At 40.2% G+C, this 20178-nt stretch overlaps 1 protein-coding gene across 1 annotated transcript in view; it reads left to right on the top strand.

The window, feature by feature from the left end:
- The first annotated feature begins 5247 nt into the window (after positions 1–5247).
- Positions 5248–20178, top strand: part of ZNF804A (zinc finger protein 804A) — a 257991-nt gene continuing 243060 nt past the window's right edge. Inside the window, exon 1 of the mRNA XM_030580832.1 lies at positions 5248–5761. Within this exon, the coding sequence (XP_030436692.1) occupies positions 5651–5761 (111 nt within the window). The 5' untranslated portion in view covers positions 5248–5650. The remainder of the gene's footprint in view (positions 5762–20178) is intronic.

Raw genomic sequence — 20178 nt, 5'->3', positions numbered from 1 at the left:
TCCATAGGGGAAATTTTCTTCGTAACCCCAGGCAGAAGTCAGTTGGCCCACTACTAACATTGTATTTAGAAGTCCAAAACAATTTTTTGTTCTGCTCAGTCCCTGCAAATATTTTTCTTTGCCTTATTCCAAGGAAAGTGATTGCATAGCCTTCCTAGTTCTTTTCATTTTTGTTGTTCTCCTCTCTGTCTATTCATTGTTATCTTCTTAAATTTATGGAACTTTTAAAACAGCAATTATGTAGGAGTTGTTGTTGATATGATTGGTAGAAAGTACTACTGAAAGTTAGAATTGCTATGAAAGGAATAATCAAAGAATGTTGTAACCATATGATGGTTAATTAGATAACCCTAAGGTGTGTCAGTGTAGCTACAAAACAACCTTCTCCAGTCACTGCTGAAGAGAGCAGAGTTTGGCTTAAAATGTTAAGATACTCTAGAACCATTAAATGAACAAGTTGAAATTGGCTTAAGGGAAATCAGTTCTGTCTCAGTGATTCCTATTTTACTTACATGCTCCACAATTCAAGATATAATTAGATCTACTCTTTTATCCAGTCATTATACTAGGATAACTACTAAGAGTTGGACACAACCTCAGGATGATTTATTTGGGACCCAGAGACATATACTAAAATAATGCTGTGATTGTGTATATTTTATGTCAGGCGTTCCCTCCCCAGACTGTCCATTTTGTACATTATGTCTATTTTTAATCCCTCCCACCCCCCAAAAAAATTCAGACCTGGAAACTTTAATTCACCTTTGCATGCACTGGAGGGAGGTATTATCTAATGGTGAAAGCAGAGGCTTGGAGTCAGAATAATTTTGTTCCCAGCTCTGCCATTGACTTGCTCTATAAGCATAACACTTGACATTTCAGCAGTTCTGTGGGAATCTTGCAATTCCTTCCTTCCTTCCATAGAGCTGTTATATCGTCCAATTAATTGATGTTTCCAAGATATTCTATCATCTACTAATAAAAGGCACTATATGAGTGCAAAGTATTATATATTGTATCTATTAATAGTATACACTTTGAATCGCAGGTCAGGTGGCTTCTGAATATTACTTTATCTTTGGATTTTTATCTCAGTGGAGTATCTGGTTGGTCACATATGACTATGGGAGAGTTCATCTGAATGACATTGGTCAAAATATTATTTAGTTAATTAATGCTTTGTACATGTGCCTACATATTTTATTATGGATGGATTTTTATAAATCAGTAAATGTTTGCTCACTGCCAATCTAAATGGCCAATTCTTAATCATTTTACTGCTTTTTTTTTTAAGGAAATAGACAGTACTTCATTGTCATTTGTTCCCACCATCAACACTGTGGTCGCAAAAATATTAAATATAATATGTGAATTCTAAATTTATTAACAATTGCTAGGAGAAATGAAATCACTGAAAGCCAGACATTTATTTTCTTCCTGGACTTGTTTTACCTGCTTAATATTTTGTCATCCCCCTAAACTAGTCCCAATCCAACTGTAATTATTTATCTGTTAGAGTACATGAAATTTGCCCTATGTACTATCCATGTGCATAGTCAGTTGGTTTCAGTTCTTTGGTTCCCAAACATAGTCTGATGATTATGGGAAAGAAACAGAAAAAAGCAATTGCTGACAGCTACTATTAATGTGCTTGGATCAAGTACTTAGGAGTGATGTGACAAAGGTCCAGGATCATAATTTCTACCATCAATAACATATTAGTTGACACTAAGGGTAAAGCATGAAGCATTCAGCAGATTCCATGGAACATTATAGCCAGCATGGCAGCCAGGAAGAAAAGCTATGAAGATTATGAAAATTTGTGAAAGTAGAGTCATAGTGGTAACACAATTATTTTAAGTGTTGTGTTTATTGCCATACAGCTGACACACTTTACTGTTGTAAACTATTGCTTTCAGTAGTTTTCAATGGACAGTTGGTATTAGCACATCAATATTTTATATCCGAGTCAGCGCATTTGGTAAAAGTAACTAAAACAAAACTACACATCTTTCAGATGCCTGGACATGATGTAGAATTCCCATACCACTTCTATATAAGAAATACCCCTATAAGGATTCACACACAATCTTCTAACGTCGTCTCCTCCTGTGATGTTCTCTTTTCCTGACTCCTGCCATTTCCTATAATTTATTAATACTTATTTATTATTTATTTTGTAGTAGTTCCCATAGGCCTCAGTCATGGTCAGAGCCCTATTGTGCTATGCTCTGTATAAGCAGATAAGAAGACATCGTCCTTGCCTTAAAAAACTTGCTGTCTAAACTTCACAACTGTCTTCAAAACAAGGAAATAATGCAAACAATCTACTGTGCAAGATACCTTAAAGGGACCAATCCTGCACACCTTATTCACATCAGTAGTCCTACCAAAGGTTAGGTTTGAGCTAGTGTGCTGTGATACTAAATCTATTAACTATTGATGATGGTGAGGTGGCTCCAAACCCATATTATTTTGTAGTAATCTCGCTACTTACTTCAGGGGTGTGTGTGCATGCACATAAATAGATTTTACTCTATATTTTCTGGCATATTCCTGTAACAGCAGCAAATTCTGACAAGTCTCACCTGTCACAATGTCCTACTTTCATCATTTGATTCATTGGTGCAACAGCTAGCAAATTCTGATGTATGACTGACACCTGCCAAAATTTACTACCTACTGCAAGATGAGAACTAGAGAAGATAGCAAATTCTAATAGGAGGAAGGCTCCTATCATAAATTGTTGCCTCCTGTATCAAGGATATAAATGGTAAAGATAGGATATTCTGACAGGAAAGTGACACCCATCAGAATTTCCTAGAAGCAGCTTCCTTATTTTCCATCACAAATGGATAGGATCATCATATTTTGCTGCCAGGAGCAAATGCTGGCTGGGAGGCATTTTGTGATGTTACATTATAGTTCTGAGTTAATTCTTTTTGCTACAGTTCCCATTTTCAACAATGGAATCAACCTTATGCCACAAAACCTGACTCCTAGCACTAAACAGTGAATGTAAAGTGGACTGGAAGGGGTAGGGGGCCCCTAAGAACATCTTAATATTATGTGTAATAAAGCTGCAGGTGGCTGAATCCACAGGAAAAACAAGGTTTGGTTTTGTGACAGCCTTGAATTGTTTCCATGCAAGATCTGTTTTATTGCTGTAACAAGGAAAGAAGTATTAGTTAATAAATGGTAAGAACTGTTGGTAGGTTTTAAATATTGGCTAGATTTGGGGAAGATAATATATAGTGTCTCTTAATTAATGTTTTTCTCCCATAGATTTTTTCCAACTACTTTATAAGCGGAGGGTAAGTATCATACACATTTTAAAGTTGAAGAAAGTGACTTTGTGGTGATGATACAGGTCTGCCACAAACTAGGAATAGAAAGGTGTCTTCATTTCCATCCTCATTCCTTAGCAACCAGACCACAGTGCCTCAAAGTCAGAGAAAACCACGTAATTAGAGTTCACAGCTCAGTGGGATACAATATCTGCAGTTAGAAAAATAAAAACAACACTGTGAAGTGCTAGAAGAGTGTTGCAATTTAATTTGAAGTTTTCAAGGAAACTGTAATCAACAAAGTGATGTGACTAGATTTTTTAAAAAACCCCACACACTGCATCACCCATGTCCAACCCTAACTAAACAGTCGGTGAGGTGGAAGTTTTGTAAACATGGTCTTTATTTTAAAGATTCCCAGACTCCCCCAAGCGGATAACTAGAAAATATATCAGCTGAGTGTATTGAAAGACTCCTGTCCGTTATCAGCAGTAATATACGAGCAACTCCCCCATCCAAAAAAAAGCAGAACTCCGATCTATGACAAGTATTCCCCTTACCTGCGCTTTACTGAGTGTTCTTTTCAAGGGAGAAAGATTGTTTTCCTCGCCCAAAGTGTTTTTACGACCCTTCCCTTATTCAATTTCCCCTTAACACGGGGGCGTCTGATCGGTCTAGGAAGCTTGGATCCGTTTGTAGCCGGCTAAAAGGTAACACTTTGCTAGTACTTAGAATGGTCTCAGTTTTGTGGAGCGAGATATCTGGTACCTATTGTGTATTTAGGAAGTGATTGGCATGGGAGTAGTAGGTTTCCTTTTGTCCAACTTCAGTGATGCCGTGAGTGACTTGAAGTGTACAGGGATTTTCCTCAATTCTACCCCACTGGGGGCGGGCCGGGACAGAGGAGAACCCGGAGGGACATTTGCCCTATGCCCAGGCCCAGACATCCTTCTGAAATCCTTATTAACCAATTAAGGCTGCCCTGAGAGAGAGGGAGAGAAAGCTCTCGGTACATCCACTGAAGGACTGGTCCCCAGGCTGCCCGCTGGCTGCTATTGATCCCTGTAAGTGCCTGCTAATGAGTCCCGTATATACTCCCGAGGAGCCAGAGGGGAGAAGAGCAGCACGCACGCGGAGCGCCCCCGCCCCGAGCCGAGCCCAGCCCGAGAGGTGCCAGGCGTTGTGCCCTAATCGCCTGCCCAGGCCAAGCGGTCGCGGCCTGGGCAAGGGCCAGCCCTTCTTCGGGGCTCGCTGGGTTGGGGGAGCCCTGCCCCTAGGCCCCGGTGCTAGAGCTGCACGAGGCCGGGGGGGGCGGCAGCTCAGGGAAGAGGACGGGGCAGCGGCGGCGAGCTCCCTTGTCACCTGCAGCTGCCAGTGGCGGGGCTCGACAGAGGCAGCAGAGCCCAGTGCCAGCTCGCTCCTTGCGGGGCGGGGGGAGAGGGCAGGAGGGTGGGGCCCCTGAGCCCTGCTCTGGCTGGCTGCCCAGTCCACAAATCCCGGACTAACCAGGGGCTGGACTAGAAAGCGCACCCCCCCCCCCGCGTCCCCCAGGTCAGAGCCCTGCCCGAGCCCGGCGGGGAGTAGCGGGGCCGGGAACACTCCCGGGGGGAGGAAGCCGCTGTCTCAGGCTGGGCTGCTCCTGGGCCAGGGATTTGCTGCAATTGATGCGAAGGGTTCCCAGCCAGCCAGGGCCGGGAGCCGCCTCTTCTGCTTCCACTTTCCCGTCCCCCGCGCCTGGTTTTCTTCGCTCCTTTTCCTTTACCTGCGCTGCGGCCGCTTGGGTCTCCTGCCCGCCTCCCGCTGCGGCTGGAGAAGTGGGGCCGAGACAATAGCCCGCGGCCGGGGGAGGGGAGGGGAGGGGAGGGGAGGGTGCTGGGGGTGGCGGGAAGGCGGCGTGTGACAGCTGTACTCCTGTGACAGCTCCCGGGATCAGCCTAGTGGCTCCCTGCCATTGGCTCAGTGCAATGGACCGGCAACGCTGCGCGGTATAACAACACTATGCCTGTGAGAGGCAGCAGCTCAGACTCCTTCAGCAAAGCCACTGAGATGCTGCCGCCGCTGCGCCGCCTCCTCCTCCAGCCAGCGCTGCCCTGAGACCGCGGGAGACTCTGGACCGTGCCGCCGGGAGCCTGCAATTCCTGTGTGTGTCTCCCCAGCCGCGAGGGGAGGGGGACCGAGCTCTGCCAGGCGGAGGAGTTGGGCGGCCGGGTTAACTGCCGAGATTAGCCGGAGGTGGTGTACATGCCAGTGGGGCTCTGCTGCCTCCGGGCCCCTCAGCACAGGACCGTCGCTCCGCCCGCCCTGGGTCTGCCTGAGCTGCCGGCGCAGGGGTGCATGGACGCGGCTGCGGCGGAGGCTGCCCCATGGAGTGTTACTACATTGTCATCAGCTCCACGCACCTCAGCAATGGGCACTTTCGCAACATCAAGGGAGTTTTCCGAGGGCCCCTCAGCAAGAACGGGAACAAAACTCTGGTAATGTCTCCTTCCCCCCCTCCCAGCTTCCCAGCAGTGGCTCGACGTGCGGGTTGCTGGCGCTGCGCTGCCATTGATGCAGCACGCAGTAGTGCTGGACAGTTCTAGGTAGCGTGTGGCTGGTGCTTGTGGGGTAATGGGGACCTGGTCCCATCTCCAGTGGCACGGGTGGCTGTTTCTAGACCACTGAGACTCCCTTCTTGGGTTAGGAGTTCCCACTACTTTTACATATTCACTCGGACTCCCGGTGGACAGGACTTTAGCCACCCAAAAGAGTTCCCTGCATGTTCTTTCAGCTCTCTCCGATTTGGGGGTCTGTGAATAGGGATCCCTGATACCCAACCTGAAAGGAGCGTGCAGGCTGCATGGGGGGTGAGGTGTCACTTTCAATCCTTTAACCTAGGATTGCAGAGTCTTTTACAAGCTGGAAACTTACCTGGTGACGCTCCCAACACACACAGCTCAGTAAAGTGGTGTGGATCTCCAGTCTGGAATCGAGTATGATAGGTGATTTCATCTATCCCAGATGTCTGTGCCAGTTAGAAAGTCTTTGGTTTTTAGAAAGTAAGGGAAGAGACGGGAAGAAATACTTGTTTGAGGCCTGAACTTCCTGAGCAGGGAGTCAGTTGTTCGGGAATGACTTCAGAATCAATCTCATTGGTAGTACAGACAGGCTTAAAGGGTTTTAACAGGAACTGCTTAGGAGTCTTAGTTCATAGCCTGTGTATTAAGATTATATTTATATAAAATGTGCAGTACTTCATGTATTGGTTCGGCATCTATTCGGGTTCCAGTAGTTTTGTTGACATGTTTGTGCTCACAGTGTTTTGGTTTCTGGACTGAGTGAATATGAAGCCTTATAGTGTGTGTGGAGATTGGAAGGATGAAGTCCCTGCTTACAAGTGCCACAATGCCCATGACAATATGGGTAGTGCAGGAACACTACAGTTGAGTGAGTTACTTCATGTAACAGCTCAAGGAAAATGAACCAAAGTATAAGCAGATGTCTGCAGGATACCAAGAACTGGAAAGTAGGATTTTAACAATATTGTTTATTACTCTCTTCCATCACCTTATTCTAAATTTCCTTTTGTTAAAATGCAACAGCACTTGTTCACTCTATACTTCCCTGGAACACATGACCTGTATTAACATTTGCTAAAGTTGGCAAGCTTGCAGCTTCTCCCAATAAAGAGATTAAGACAAGCTTTTGAGCCAAGTCATAAAAATAGTAACTACTACAAGAGTATCTGAAACTGTCTTTGGTTTGTCCCAAACTGAAGGGTTTCTAATGCTGGAAAATTGATGCAAGAGTTATTTCAGTGGTATATACTTTACTGTCTTCTTTATTAGGGGAGTATCCTGTTCCTTGAAATTAAACAGATAATGGCAGAATTATTGTGATTGCAGGCAATACACATATTTAGTGGCTATGGCTGCAAAATCAAAAATCCAGTATAGAAATGTTTGACAAATTGAAAATCTGATACATATATATTGCCTATATTAAACTGACTATTGAGCTATGGGAGGAAAGATGTGTCAGGCAAGATTAATTGATAAAAAGTCTGCTACAACTTTTGAACTGTGTGTTTACAGAGTAATACCTATAATTTATACAACCACGGTTGTACTATAGTCTCTTCTCTTGACTATCCGACAACCTCCTTTTTAATGCTTATGTAACTTATGTAACTTAATGTAAAATAACTTATAAAATAAACAATTCTGTTTATCTTAAATTCAAGTAATTAGTAACTAAAATAATGTTGGAAAGAAAGCATATGTGTTTAATTTAGTAATTTCAAATGAAGTTAATTGCATAAGGTTTCAAACATTTAGTTGTGTTCATTCTGAAAGTAAATGTATAGTTACACAGATATTTGGCAAGATACTCACATACAAGAGAACTAAGTAACAAATATGCTATTTATTAAATGAATTGCTATTAAAGAATTTAATGTAAAACTTTAAACCTAAACTATCCCTTTTATCATACTCAACTTGGAATATAACTGTAAAATAATTATCCAGTAAAAATGTTCCTAGTTTTTTTAAAAGGAAAATTAAATTCTTGATTTCAGATTCTATATTCTTCATAATAAATTCTTTAACATATGAAACAAATGACATAAAGTATAGATACCAGAGTAATATTTTCTCTGAGTAATTTCAGATTAAAATAATATTTAGCTGTGATCTAATCTTGTTTGTGTATATAAGAAGGATTTTTAAAGTTCATTTATATTATTAAGGAATTAGAGCACTATAAATAATAAGGAAAAGCTGCAATAACTCTGCCTCATGCTCTGAACAATACTGTACATTTTACTCAGTTTCTGTTTGCAAAGCAAATATTAAATGATTTTACAGAGAATCAATCACTTTGAATATAAACAGACTTCATTAACATGTTTTAATGTTTAATGTAAATGTTTGTTTCAAGGCAAATTCTATAGTATGGCCTTGGGAATTTTCAGAAGAATACACTGTCTTCTATTGTAGTCTGATGGCCACCCCTCCCATTCCTGCCTACCCTCCTTAAATGTGATGGGATGGACACAATCCATTTTTAAAATATAAAGGATACGGCTAGTGTAAGCAGAGCTGAAGCATAAGCCTTTCTGTTTTGCTCTAAGTCATTCAGTTCATTGTAATTTACACCTCGAACTCAAAAGCTCTGGTTGCCAACCCTCCAGGATTGTCCTGGAGTTTCCAAGAATTAAAGATTAATCTTTAATTAAAGATTTTGTCATGTAATGAAACTTCTAGGAATACATCCAACCAAAACTGGCAACCCTACCAAAAGCAGATTGTCAAAGTGACAGTTCCTTATGAGTTGGGGAGAACACTAAAGCAAGTGTTTATATAGTGTTGAATCATTTCTGTGAAAAAGTTGGCATATATTACTTTGCCTATGCCCTAAAGGGATTGATTATAATATTCTTCAAGGAAACAGGAGACTATATTTGTTAAAGTTATCAAAGACATCTCCCAAAAAGCAGGAAAGGGAGGCACACACACAACAGAATGAGTGGGAATGGCTTTTTATCTAGTTTTGTGATATTGAAATAAACAATCTGATTGAGTGGGATGGAAATTACTTACTTATTTTAACCCACCTGCTGAACAGAGTGGAAGGGCCTCAGAACAGCTGCTGGAAGCTGTTTTTATTTTGGAGTAATTTGTTCCACTGGCCAATAGGGGTCACTGCTGAGCAGAATGTCTTCCTGCCTGCCTGCTGCTCTACCTCACCCCTTGCAGATTCATCTGTTTCCTTCTGTACTCTGATGGACTGCATGGCAGAGTGAGAAGGCTGCCGAGAGAGCTGAGATCACTAGTGACTGTCCCCCCCTGCTCGCTTGAGTGAAAGGGAAAGGCAGAGAGACTACCCTTTGGATGTCCACTTTGTGTGGAGCACAAGCAGAAAATCTCCCCAGGGCTTTCTCTGCTCTTCTGGTGGGACAGAAAGGCAAGGCAGAGAGAGCCTCAGAGCTTCTCTCTGCTTCTGGTTAGGGAGCAGAAGCAGAGGGGCCCTCCAGGGCTTCCTGCGAGGGTTAGATGGGGAGGAGAGATGAGGCTAAGAGTTACTCTACCCTTAGATAGTAGGGGAGGAAAACCTCACCCTCCCAAGTCTCCTCTGATGTGGAGAAGAGGCAGAGACACGCCCCTTTGAGACTTTTGGTGGGGAAAGGGGGAAAGTATAGTTCCCACTTTCCTCAGTGAGATGGAGGAAGAAGAAGTTCCTTCTGTGCCCACAAATGGGGAAGAGAAGAAAATCAGTTGCTTCCACTGTCACACCTCTGAGGTATAACCTTTCCCCAGCCCGCAGGATATCAGTAACTCATTTTGACAGATATGGCAGTTTACCCAATATAATTTTAAAATTGTACTGAATTAAGTTTAAGTAACTATGGAGTCGATTGTATTAAAAATGCAAAGTTTATGCGTTATTGTGGTATTGTATGCAACTTCTATAAGGGAAGACATGACTAGCGTAAACCCTGGGAAGTGTTATGCTCTTCAGAGGACTATTTGAAATAATTGTGCCAGATAAGAATGAACTTATGGGACAAATAAACATAGATGGGTTTCCCAGGAAATCTCTAGGGGGAAGTGTATACTAGTGTACCCACTCTGGTTATGCAAGAACTCAGACTTAAGAAGCTTTGTCCTGAGCAGAGGACTTTTGTCTGCTGATTACTTGTTCCCAGAGTCTCAATATCAAAGACCAAACTGTATAAAGGAAGGACTCTCAGACTTATGGGTGTGCTTGTTCTGAGTGAATAACTATTGTAAACTTGTAATCACAGAAAACCTCTTCGTGAGGCTTGAAGTATTGATCAACTGCCAGTGTCTTTGTTGGAGTTAGGGTGATCTCTGTTAAGCTTATTAGCATGTGTTCTTTTATTTTTTTTAATATGTTTTCTCTGTAAAGCTTTCACCTTAAGAATAAATGTGCTTGGTTAGGTAGAGCTACGTGGTAACTTCTAACTGTGGGCAAATATGCTGTTTATAGCCCCTGACAGGCCTGTTTAGCTGTCTGACTTTCTGGGGAACTCACAGTGTAGGCAAGGAGCTGTATAGCCTGGAAAAACCTTGGTTATTAGAAAGAGTCTCTCTGCCTAAGAGGGCGATGGTTGAGGAGCTGGGAGATGCAGGTGCAATTGCCTTGAACTGTGACACTCATACTGAGATTTTAGGAGAGGATGATGTGGAAGCGGAAGAGAAAGAAAGAAAGAAAGAAAGAAAGAGGGTGTGATGGAGTAAACACTGAGAAGGGATGCAGGGAAAGTCAGAACATGGAGAAAGGGGATGGTAAGAAGGAACTAAGATAAGTTGGAGTGAAAGAAGAATGGATTTAATCAAACCAGAAACTATTATAAAAAATGAACTAGAAAAAGAAGCCCCGAGAAAATATGTACAGGGAAAGGTGAGGTGGGGGATGTGAAGGAAGGGATAGTGAAATGAAGAACATAACCAACAGAGACCCAATAGGATGATTTTTAAATGCAAATATATTAACATAAAACCTATAGTAATGTTTATGAGTATGTGTATATGACATATATGCATAGGCATCTTTGTATATTCATACTCCTATGAGTGCCTGAGTAATATATTTGGAACAATCTAGTTTTGATGAATCTTAGCCTCATTTAGTTTTAATCAGTGCTACTTGCCATTGACATAAATTGAAGGTAGAAGTTTGGTGGAAGAGGGACTCAAACTCATTGTCTGGCTATACTGAAAGAAGGACAGAAGACATTTGACATGGGTTTAATCAGGCTGCAACTTTATTATTAGATGTCTGGGACTACCTGGCAGATAAAAGTGTACAGTGCAGGTAACCCCATGTTTATTCCATAATTATCCACGGTGTTTTTACCAGCTCCCCATCTTTTTCCATCCAGGGCCCTCCAGCACATCCATTGCTGGGACCTCATTGGAAGGTTCAGGTGGGCTATAATAGTGGGGGTTGGTTCCCTGCCTTACCAGTCATAGGAGTCCCTAATCGCCCTCTGTTCGCTCCTTTACCGAACACCTCTTTTTAAGACCTTTTCCAAGCCATTTATCCGGTCATGGTATTCCTCTCCGATAGAGTACTGGTGCTGGAAATCCGCCACAGCAAGGCGCCAGCCATTAGCTTGGCTGCCTCCTCCCCAAATCCAGTCAGGTTCCCAGACACCACCTAATGCTGCCTTTTATATCAGTCAAAAACATGACAGCATCTAAGTCTGAAAGGTGAACCCCATTCTCCCAAAACAATTCTGGTGCCCCATATACTATGCCAGGATGTGAAATTACTGCCCCTCCTAGGGTCCCAAGGAATTTTGGCCACCTCCCTGTTCACATACCTTCTTGCCTTGTCCACCTGGGGGAGGGGGCAGGAGGCTCATGGCTCCTTGCCAGCTCCTGCGTGGAAGCATGTCTGACCATACAATGTTAACTCCTGGGGAAATTTCAAGGATCAGCCTCAAGTCCCTCCTTGCTCTGAGCATTAGTTCCACCCCTTTAAGCATTCCCAAATCGTTTTCCCCAAGGCGTACCACAATTTTATCTGGTGGCTGCTAACTGGGCCGCCTCAGCCTGCTCCATGCAAAGGGAGGGTTAAGGCACAGGGCTGCCCCTGCCCTCATTTCCAGGGGGTGTGAGTCAGCGACCACACTGATCCTTTTGCAGCAGCTTTCACTTCCTCCCCTGCAACGTCATAAAGCACAGTTCCCTTCATCTGGCCATCCTTCTGAATTACCTCTCCCCCACCACTTAAAGGGTCAGAGGGGTCATTCTTTGGAGCATAGCCTCTAAAATCCTAAAATCTAAATATAGCAAGTAAATTGAAAAAAGTTGGGGAGGAAGTCTCTGGACTTTTTGTTAGAGTTTATCCTTCTACACCATACATCCTACCATCTGAAGCATTTGTTTTGGGACTATGTAGAATCTCTTTTTGATATTTATTCTACTGTCTATTACATTATAAACCTGTTCAAAGTACTTAAACAGTAGTTCATTTTGAGGTGGAAGAGGAGAATTAATTGATTGTTCTTTTCTGTTTGTGGGGCACAAGAGCTGTCTGAAGAGACAAACTTAAAAATGAAGAAAACCATACATGTGAATGTAATTAATCGAGGAAAAAATGTTTGTTTTGGGCCACCAAAATTTCTTGTTATAAAACACATTTATGTTTTGAAAGAACCAAAACTTTTGTCCTAAAGAACTTGATTCGTAGACTATTCCACTTGAGAAAAGTCAGCTCTACGAAACATGGAAACGTAACACATTCGTACATGGAAAACATTTCAGATGCATCTTAAAATATATTCTTTAATTTGTCTTCCTATATTTACTCATTACCCAAATTATTTCTTTAAAACAGGGGCTTAATATTTTATTCACATTTTTCCTCTTTTTAATCCATGAATGAAGTCCTAATGTTAAATCACAATTATATTACTAAAATAGACTAATCTCCTAATCATAGTATGAGAGGGGTAGCCGAGTTAGTCTGGATCTGTAAAAGCAGCAAAGAATTCTATGGCACCTTATAGACTAACGTATTGGCGCATGAGCTTTCGTGGGTGAATACCCACTTCATTGAATGCATGATGGAATCATAGAATATTAGGGTTGGAAGAGACTTCAGGAGGCCATCTAGTCCAAACCCCTGCACAAAGCAGGACCATCTCCAACTAAATCATCCAGACAGGGCTTTGTCAAACCGGGCCTTAAAAACCTCTAAGGATGGAGATTCCACAATCTCCCTAAGTAACCCATTCCAGTACTTCACCACCCTCCCAGTGAAACAGTTTTTTCCTAATATTCAACCTAAACCTCCCCCACTGCAACTCGAGATCATTGCTCCTTGTTCTGTCATCTGCCACCACTGAGAACAGCCTAGCTCCGTCCTCTTTGGACTCCCCCTTCAGGTAGTTGAAGGCTGCCATCAAATCCCCCCTCACTCTTCTCTTCTGCAGACAAAATAAGCCCAGTTCCCTCAGCCTCCCCTCATAAGTCATGTGCCCCAGCCCCCAATCATTTTTGTTGCCCTCTGCTGGACTATCTCAAATTTGTCCACATCCTTTCTATAGTGGGAGGACCAAAACTGGACTCGATACTTCAGATGTGGCCTTCCCGGTGCCAAATAAAGGGGAATAATCACTTCCCTCGATCTGCTGGCAATGCCCCTACTAATGCATGCCAATATACCTTTAGCTTTTTTGGTAACAAGGGCACCCTGTTGATTCATATGCAGCGTCTCATCCGCTGTAATCCCCAGGTCCTTTTCTGCAGAACTGCTGCTTAGCCAGTTGGTCACCAGCCTGTAGCAGTGCATGGGATTTTTCCATTCTAAGTGCAGGACTTTGCACTTGTCTTTGCTGAACCTCCTCACATTTCTTTTGGCCCAATCCTCTAATTTGTCTAGGTCACTCTGGACCCTATCCCTACCCTCCAGGGTATCTACCTCTCCCCCCAGCTTAATGTCATCTGCGGACTTGCTGAGGGTGTAGTTCATCCCATCATCCAGATCATTAATGATTACAAGAGTTTGATTTCATTCAAGGAGAGGAGAAGCTGGGTTAAGAAAGCTCATATTAAAACACAAATAGAAAACAGAAAAATATTAGCCTTTTTTTCTCCCTCTCGAGATGGCTCCAGAATATCAATCCAACTTTAACAGTTAAATCCCGTCTTTTTTAAACAACAGGTCTGACTTTAATATAACTCATTTTAATGTCAACAATTTTATATAAAAGTGATAACTAAAGCAGACATCCTTTGTTTGGTCATCTGTTCCATATATTACCATTCATTATGTATATAATAATATTTATTTTAAATAAATCCAAAGATACTTTCTGCTGCCCTCTCTTCAATTTTAATTCATGATCTTTTTGTTTTTTAAGTAATAGATAGCTGTAGGCTGATTCTGCATTCACTTGCCACCATCAGTGATTTTGATGGCATTTTCGCCAGTAATTATTGTTTGCAGGATAGGGTCTGAATTGTAACATACGAAAGTCCAGTAAAAGTCTTTTCATTGACTTGAATGATATTTGGATTAGGACCTAATAAAAAATTTGCTACAAACTGTTCACTTTCTTTTTGGATCTGCTAAACTTTCACACAATCACACAAATGCTGACTTAGTAACCTCTTTGCATGTTCTAGAGGTCAAATCTAACTACTCTATCTTCACAATTCATATTCCCAAACCGGAGCTGCTCTCTTGCAACTTTTTAATCTCATCAAGGGTTGACAAGTTGTGTGAAGGGATACCTATCTGGACAAATAAATTGTTTGGAGTTATGGACAGGTTGATTTGTTAAGCTCTCTCAGAAATGTCCTTCAGAATTGCAAACAATATTTTAAGGGATTTATTCTAGTTACACATGCAATTCCATACTAGATAAGTGGGAGAACTGACCTTTAAAAGTGGCCCTCTAAGTAGTTGGTCTGCTGATTTACAACTGGAGGGCTAGATCCTTAGCTGACGTAAATCATTTGAGCTCAGTTCATTACAGTAAAGCTAAGATGATTTATAGCACCATTCTAAGACTTCATTAGTCTTTTGTTTTATTTTTACTGTTATGAGATATTTTGCATTATTTTCTAAGTTTCTAATGACCATCTTTAAGGGCCTGCTCCTAATTCCAGTGAAGGCAGTGGCAGAAGTCACTGGCCCAGATCTTCAGCTAGTATAAATTGCTACTCCAATTTACACCATTTGAGAATCTGGCTCATTGATGTCAGTAGGAAGTGGATTGAGTCCTAAAGTCAAAAGTTTCATGGCTTAGGCATCTAAATAAGTGATCAGATTTCAAAGATACGTAACACATGCAGCTTTCATTAAGGATGGACAACTTATTTAAATACTTTAATATGTATTTGAATGCCCAACTTTTAGTCATTCACTTATGAAAATTTTGGCTTAAGTGTTGACTACAGCTTAGCTTCTGTGATTATTTTGCTCTCTCATACCAGTAAGTATCTTGCACATCTTTAAATGTCTGTCTGTTTACTGAACAAGTCTGTTCTGAATTTAAAAAAATAAATAAACTAAATTGTAAGTCTCCAATTCCCAGGGTCTATTGATGTTTTTATAAAAACTCCATGGGGTTGAAAATAATGATATACTAGTGCATTCTGAAAATGCCATCTGTTGCTCCGGCTGTTTGTTGTCTTTGTCTCTTCTACATTTTTAGAATATTGCTGTTCATAGCTCAACTAAAGTAAATATGTTGTGGTGGACATGAAAACCTATTTTATGATCAATTTTATTACAAATATTTTCAGTCCCGTACATTTAAAAAGTAATTTTTAAAATCACTTTCCTGTAGTAGAGTAATGGAGTTAGCATAGTTCAACAAATAGCCATGTAAGTGACAAATTTGTTGGAAATGTATTTCAAGCCTCTGAATGTATGTATAATACAAACAAGTAACTAAATTTGTCATAATTTTTTGTTAATTATTAAAGAAAAAAAATCCTGATTGCTTGCCATACAGTGTAGATTCAGTTGTTGAAAATAAAATGGAATAATTAAAAAGTTCACAAAATTTGTCTTCTCTGTCATTATCTACTACAACTAAATGTAATATAATCTACATTTCATATCCTACATTTTGATATTTATTCTAATAACCCATTTCAATTATTAGAGCAAAATTGACTACCTATAGGCTGAATCCTTCAAACATTTACTGCTGCATCTAGTGTTTACTACCGTAAGTAGCCCCATTGTCTTCAAAATAAGACACGTGCTTCAGGTTGGAGAATCATGGATACTGACCAGCTAAAGCCTCAATCTAGCAAAGTACTTAAGCATAAGCTTAAGTCCCAGTGACTTCAGTTAGACTACTTGGATGCTTTATTACCCACTCACTTAAGTACTTCGCTGAATCAGGCCATACTCTTTGTTATACTTACCATTGTCTTCTATGGGACACTTCACGATAGTAAATACTACATCTTTAGTGCACATCTGAAGAATTGGGTCTTTGATCTGTAGCATGAGTGGATTTTATAATGACTTAACCAGAATTTTACAGAATTTGATATACTTTCAAATTGACAACGTCAAGTTGGATATTTAAACCTGTATTCTTCTGTTGTTTCTAATCTATTGCTTACATCATCTGGACTTCTTAATACCATTTAATATTTCAATATGCTTAGGTAATCTGGATTTCAAAAAAATCAAATCTCATCTATATGACAGTTCGTGTGAATGTGCTAATTCAATAAAGTATTAAAATGATGCAAAAATATAATTATCCTACTCAGTTCAGCTCTAATACCTAATCACACTTACATGTATAATAATTGTAGGAAACCAGTCAGTCGTTAAAGAAACATAATGTTTTTATAAAATGAAAATAATAGTTAAGATCTAAAATCTGTTCTTGTCTATTTTTAGAAAGCTGCCTAAAATCTTTGATAGGAATTTTAGTTATGTGTAATACATTTTAGTGATGTTCATAATTTTTTTTTTAAAAAGGGCATTCTGAAACTCTTCTAATCCACAGGAGGGTTATAGTATTTTGGCTGCACAGGAGGCTGTTTTACTGTGAAACCAATACATTTCTGAAGCAACTTGTAGGGATCGCAAGTCTCATACTCGCAAAGAATCCTGTGGCACCTTATAGACTAACAGACGTTTTGGAGCATGAGCTTTCGTGGGTGAATACCCACTTCCTCAGATGCATGCATCTGAGGAAGTGGGTATTCACCCACGAAAGCTCATGCTCCAAAACGTCTGTTAGTCTATAAGGTGCCACAGGATTCTTTGCTGCTTTGACAGATCCAGACTAACACGGCTACCCTCTGATACAAGTCTCATACTGTGATTTTAAAGGGCATTTCACTGCTTATTTAATCTTGGGACTTTTCTAAACTAAGGCTATTTCATTTGCTCACCTCCAAATTTATCAATGAAAAAAAGTTTTTTAACCATGCCAATTACTTTTGCTATTAAATGCTTAACTTTTACAAAATTTTAAAATCTGCATTTACGTATATGTCAGACTATGCAACAAGTGCATAAAGTCTGAAATACCTAGGGCTTGATTGTCACTTGTGGCACCTTTGTACCAGTGTAATTCTACTGACTTTGGTAGTTATTCCTAATTTAGGCCTAAATATTGCAAAAACTTAACTTTAAACACATAATCCTGTTGAACTCAATGAGACTGTTGACCTGGTTAATTTAAGCAGGCGTGTAAATTACTGCAAGATTAGAACCATATGCTATAAATGAGAAGAGAATCAGGCCCTTGATTTTTCTTATGCAAATATCAGTTGCGATCTCTCGAGGTCGGTGAGATATGATATCTTTAAGATATCATTCAAAACTAATGTTTATCAAACTAACTTGAAGATGGCAAATATGATGAAGAATATGTAACTCCTTGATGACATTCAAAATTAGCTATATGCCGAATTCAGCAGATTTCTGAAGCTGTCTTATTTTGCTAAGCTTTCTCAAATCCACATTTATTTCAGATTGTACTTCTGATATTCTTAATTTTCCTCTAAGTTGGTGGAACATTCCAATTGTATGAGAATTTTCCTATCCATATCTGTCGTTGCAATTGAATAATCAATATTTACTATTCTAAGGGCCTGATCCAAAGCATGTTAAAGTCCATGGAAGTCTGTTAACTTATCTCAGTGGACTTTGGAAAGTGTAAGAAATAAATGTAGTATCCCTGGTTGTACTAAGTGCTGACCACTGGTAAATGCTGACTTTTTTAATGACAATCACTGGCTGTGTACACACACACACACGAGCAGTCTATAAAAATCAGAATGATTTATCATTAATAGTATGTGTATTAATTGTATAGCATTGTATAAGAAAGTTCTCTTATTTGTAGTATAGATTTTGGAATTGGCTTTGCAAAAAAATAAGAGTATCATAGTTTCTCATTTGTGAAAATTCTGACTAACCACTGAGAGCGTGGTCGATTTTTACATTTGAGTCAAATGCAAAGAAGAGGGAGACATAAGGATGTATCCATATGTGGGCTACTACTACAGGTAACTTTTAGTTACCATTTATATGTTTTCCCCAGAACAGTTTAATGATGGCAGAGCAGACAACTGCTATGCATCCAACACTGACAGGCTGTTATATGATGAGTTGTAACTTAATTGATGTTGTGTCAATAAAACACTGTCACTGGCTGCAAAAAACAAAACAAACAAACAAAAACAACAAAAACGCATCCCTGTCCTCCCTAAAGCTGTTTCTCAATCCAGCTGAGAAAAATTCTGAGATGACCAGGAATGTGTGAAAGTTGAGAGGCTGGAGGCTTGAATTAGTACTATTGAGTTACTTATGTTTTTAATTTTTTTCAACTTCAACTACTTCTTTTACATTTTGTTAAAATGTGTTTACAGCTGTAGCAGACCCAAATTCTTTGTGAACCAGCCACTGGAGGGGAATGTGTAATACATAGTGAACAATGAGTTTCAGTTTCCCCCTGGCCGCAGAAATCTCGTTCTGATCATCAGAGACACTCACAGAACTTCATCTCTCAGATGAACCTCCATTTTTATATCGTTTAGCTCAGATTTTAGAAGCTCATGTTGTAGGCATGGAGATCCCTTGTTCAAACCTTGTATTGAATAAAATGATGGTCATACAGAGACAATCCCGTGGCAAAGGGAGACTGCTTGGCATATTCTTCTCCTTTCCCATTCCTTGGAGCATCTCTTCTTGTAGGGAATTGTGGGTCTTGAGCCTCTTCTTTAGTTAGGTTCTCTCTGGCATACAATGGGTTTGGGCCAATTGCTGTTTAGTTTAAAGCAGTTAAAGAACTGATAAGGGACCTGAGTTACACAACTGATCCAATCCTGAAAAATGTTTAGGTTCACTATGGGGGACTGACAAAGATTTCTTATTCTCTCCAACCCATTTATATATCACTATTTTTTGGATGTACAGGCAATTTATCATGAAAAAGGCCTTCCAAATCATGGATAGTTATATTTGGGGGAGATGGCATGTCTAAGATCCACTTAAGGATTGTAAGATTGTCCATAGGTGTCTAAAGAGTTCAATTCTAAATAAGCAGACATATATCTATTTGCGTGTCAGAGTGTAATGACTTCTTTGGATATGTGTTGAATAATATGTAGTTCTGAAATTATCAAAATACTTTATGTATTTACACAATAGACCATGGAAATACCCACTATGGTTTATGTCAGCTGTCATGCATTTTCCTAAACATAACTTTGCCATCAACTGAAAATAATGGCAAACTTGTACAAACTGGAAGAATTTATACCACAGGCCCTGAAGACCTCAAAAAGTATTTATTTTATACAAAAACTACAAAATCCCACAGGTTTGGGGAGATATAACATTTTGAGCTGATGATGCTTGCTTGTTTGTAAGTTTTACAAACAAGAAGTTGGAGTAATGAAAGGAACCACAATATATATCGTAAAGCAACATTTAGGGTCATTTTTAATCGGTGATGTGGCTGGGTTATGTCCGCAATGGATGTGCATACAAAGCATTCTGACACTCATTTGCATGTGCAATTTTGCATATTTTTGAATCTGCATCATAGCTGCCTATGTTTGGAAATTTAGATCTTTAAATTTAAACTTTACTAAGTAAAAGAACAGAAAGGTCTAGTTAAGCTTTCATCTATACCCTTATCTCATTATTTTACCTAGGTATAGATGGTCAATGGCAAACATTCTAGTACCCAGACTTAATGGAATTTCTTAGGAGTTATATGTGGAAAGTGAGCACTGCATCTGCAATTCCAGAGTTAATTCTGGTGTCACTGATTCTTCAGTAGTTTTTACACCAGCAGTGCGCAAATACAGAGAGGAGCTCCTATGGGTGGTAATAAGAATCAAAGATTCCTTGTAGCCGCACTCACATTAGTCTGTTC

This window comes from Gopherus evgoodei, chromosome 11 (genome assembly GCF_007399415.2).
Source record: "Gopherus evgoodei ecotype Sinaloan lineage chromosome 11, rGopEvg1_v1.p, whole genome shotgun sequence".
NCBI lineage: Eukaryota > Metazoa > Chordata > Testudines > Testudinidae > Gopherus > Gopherus evgoodei.
This window is presented reverse-complemented; position numbering and strand designations above follow the sequence as displayed.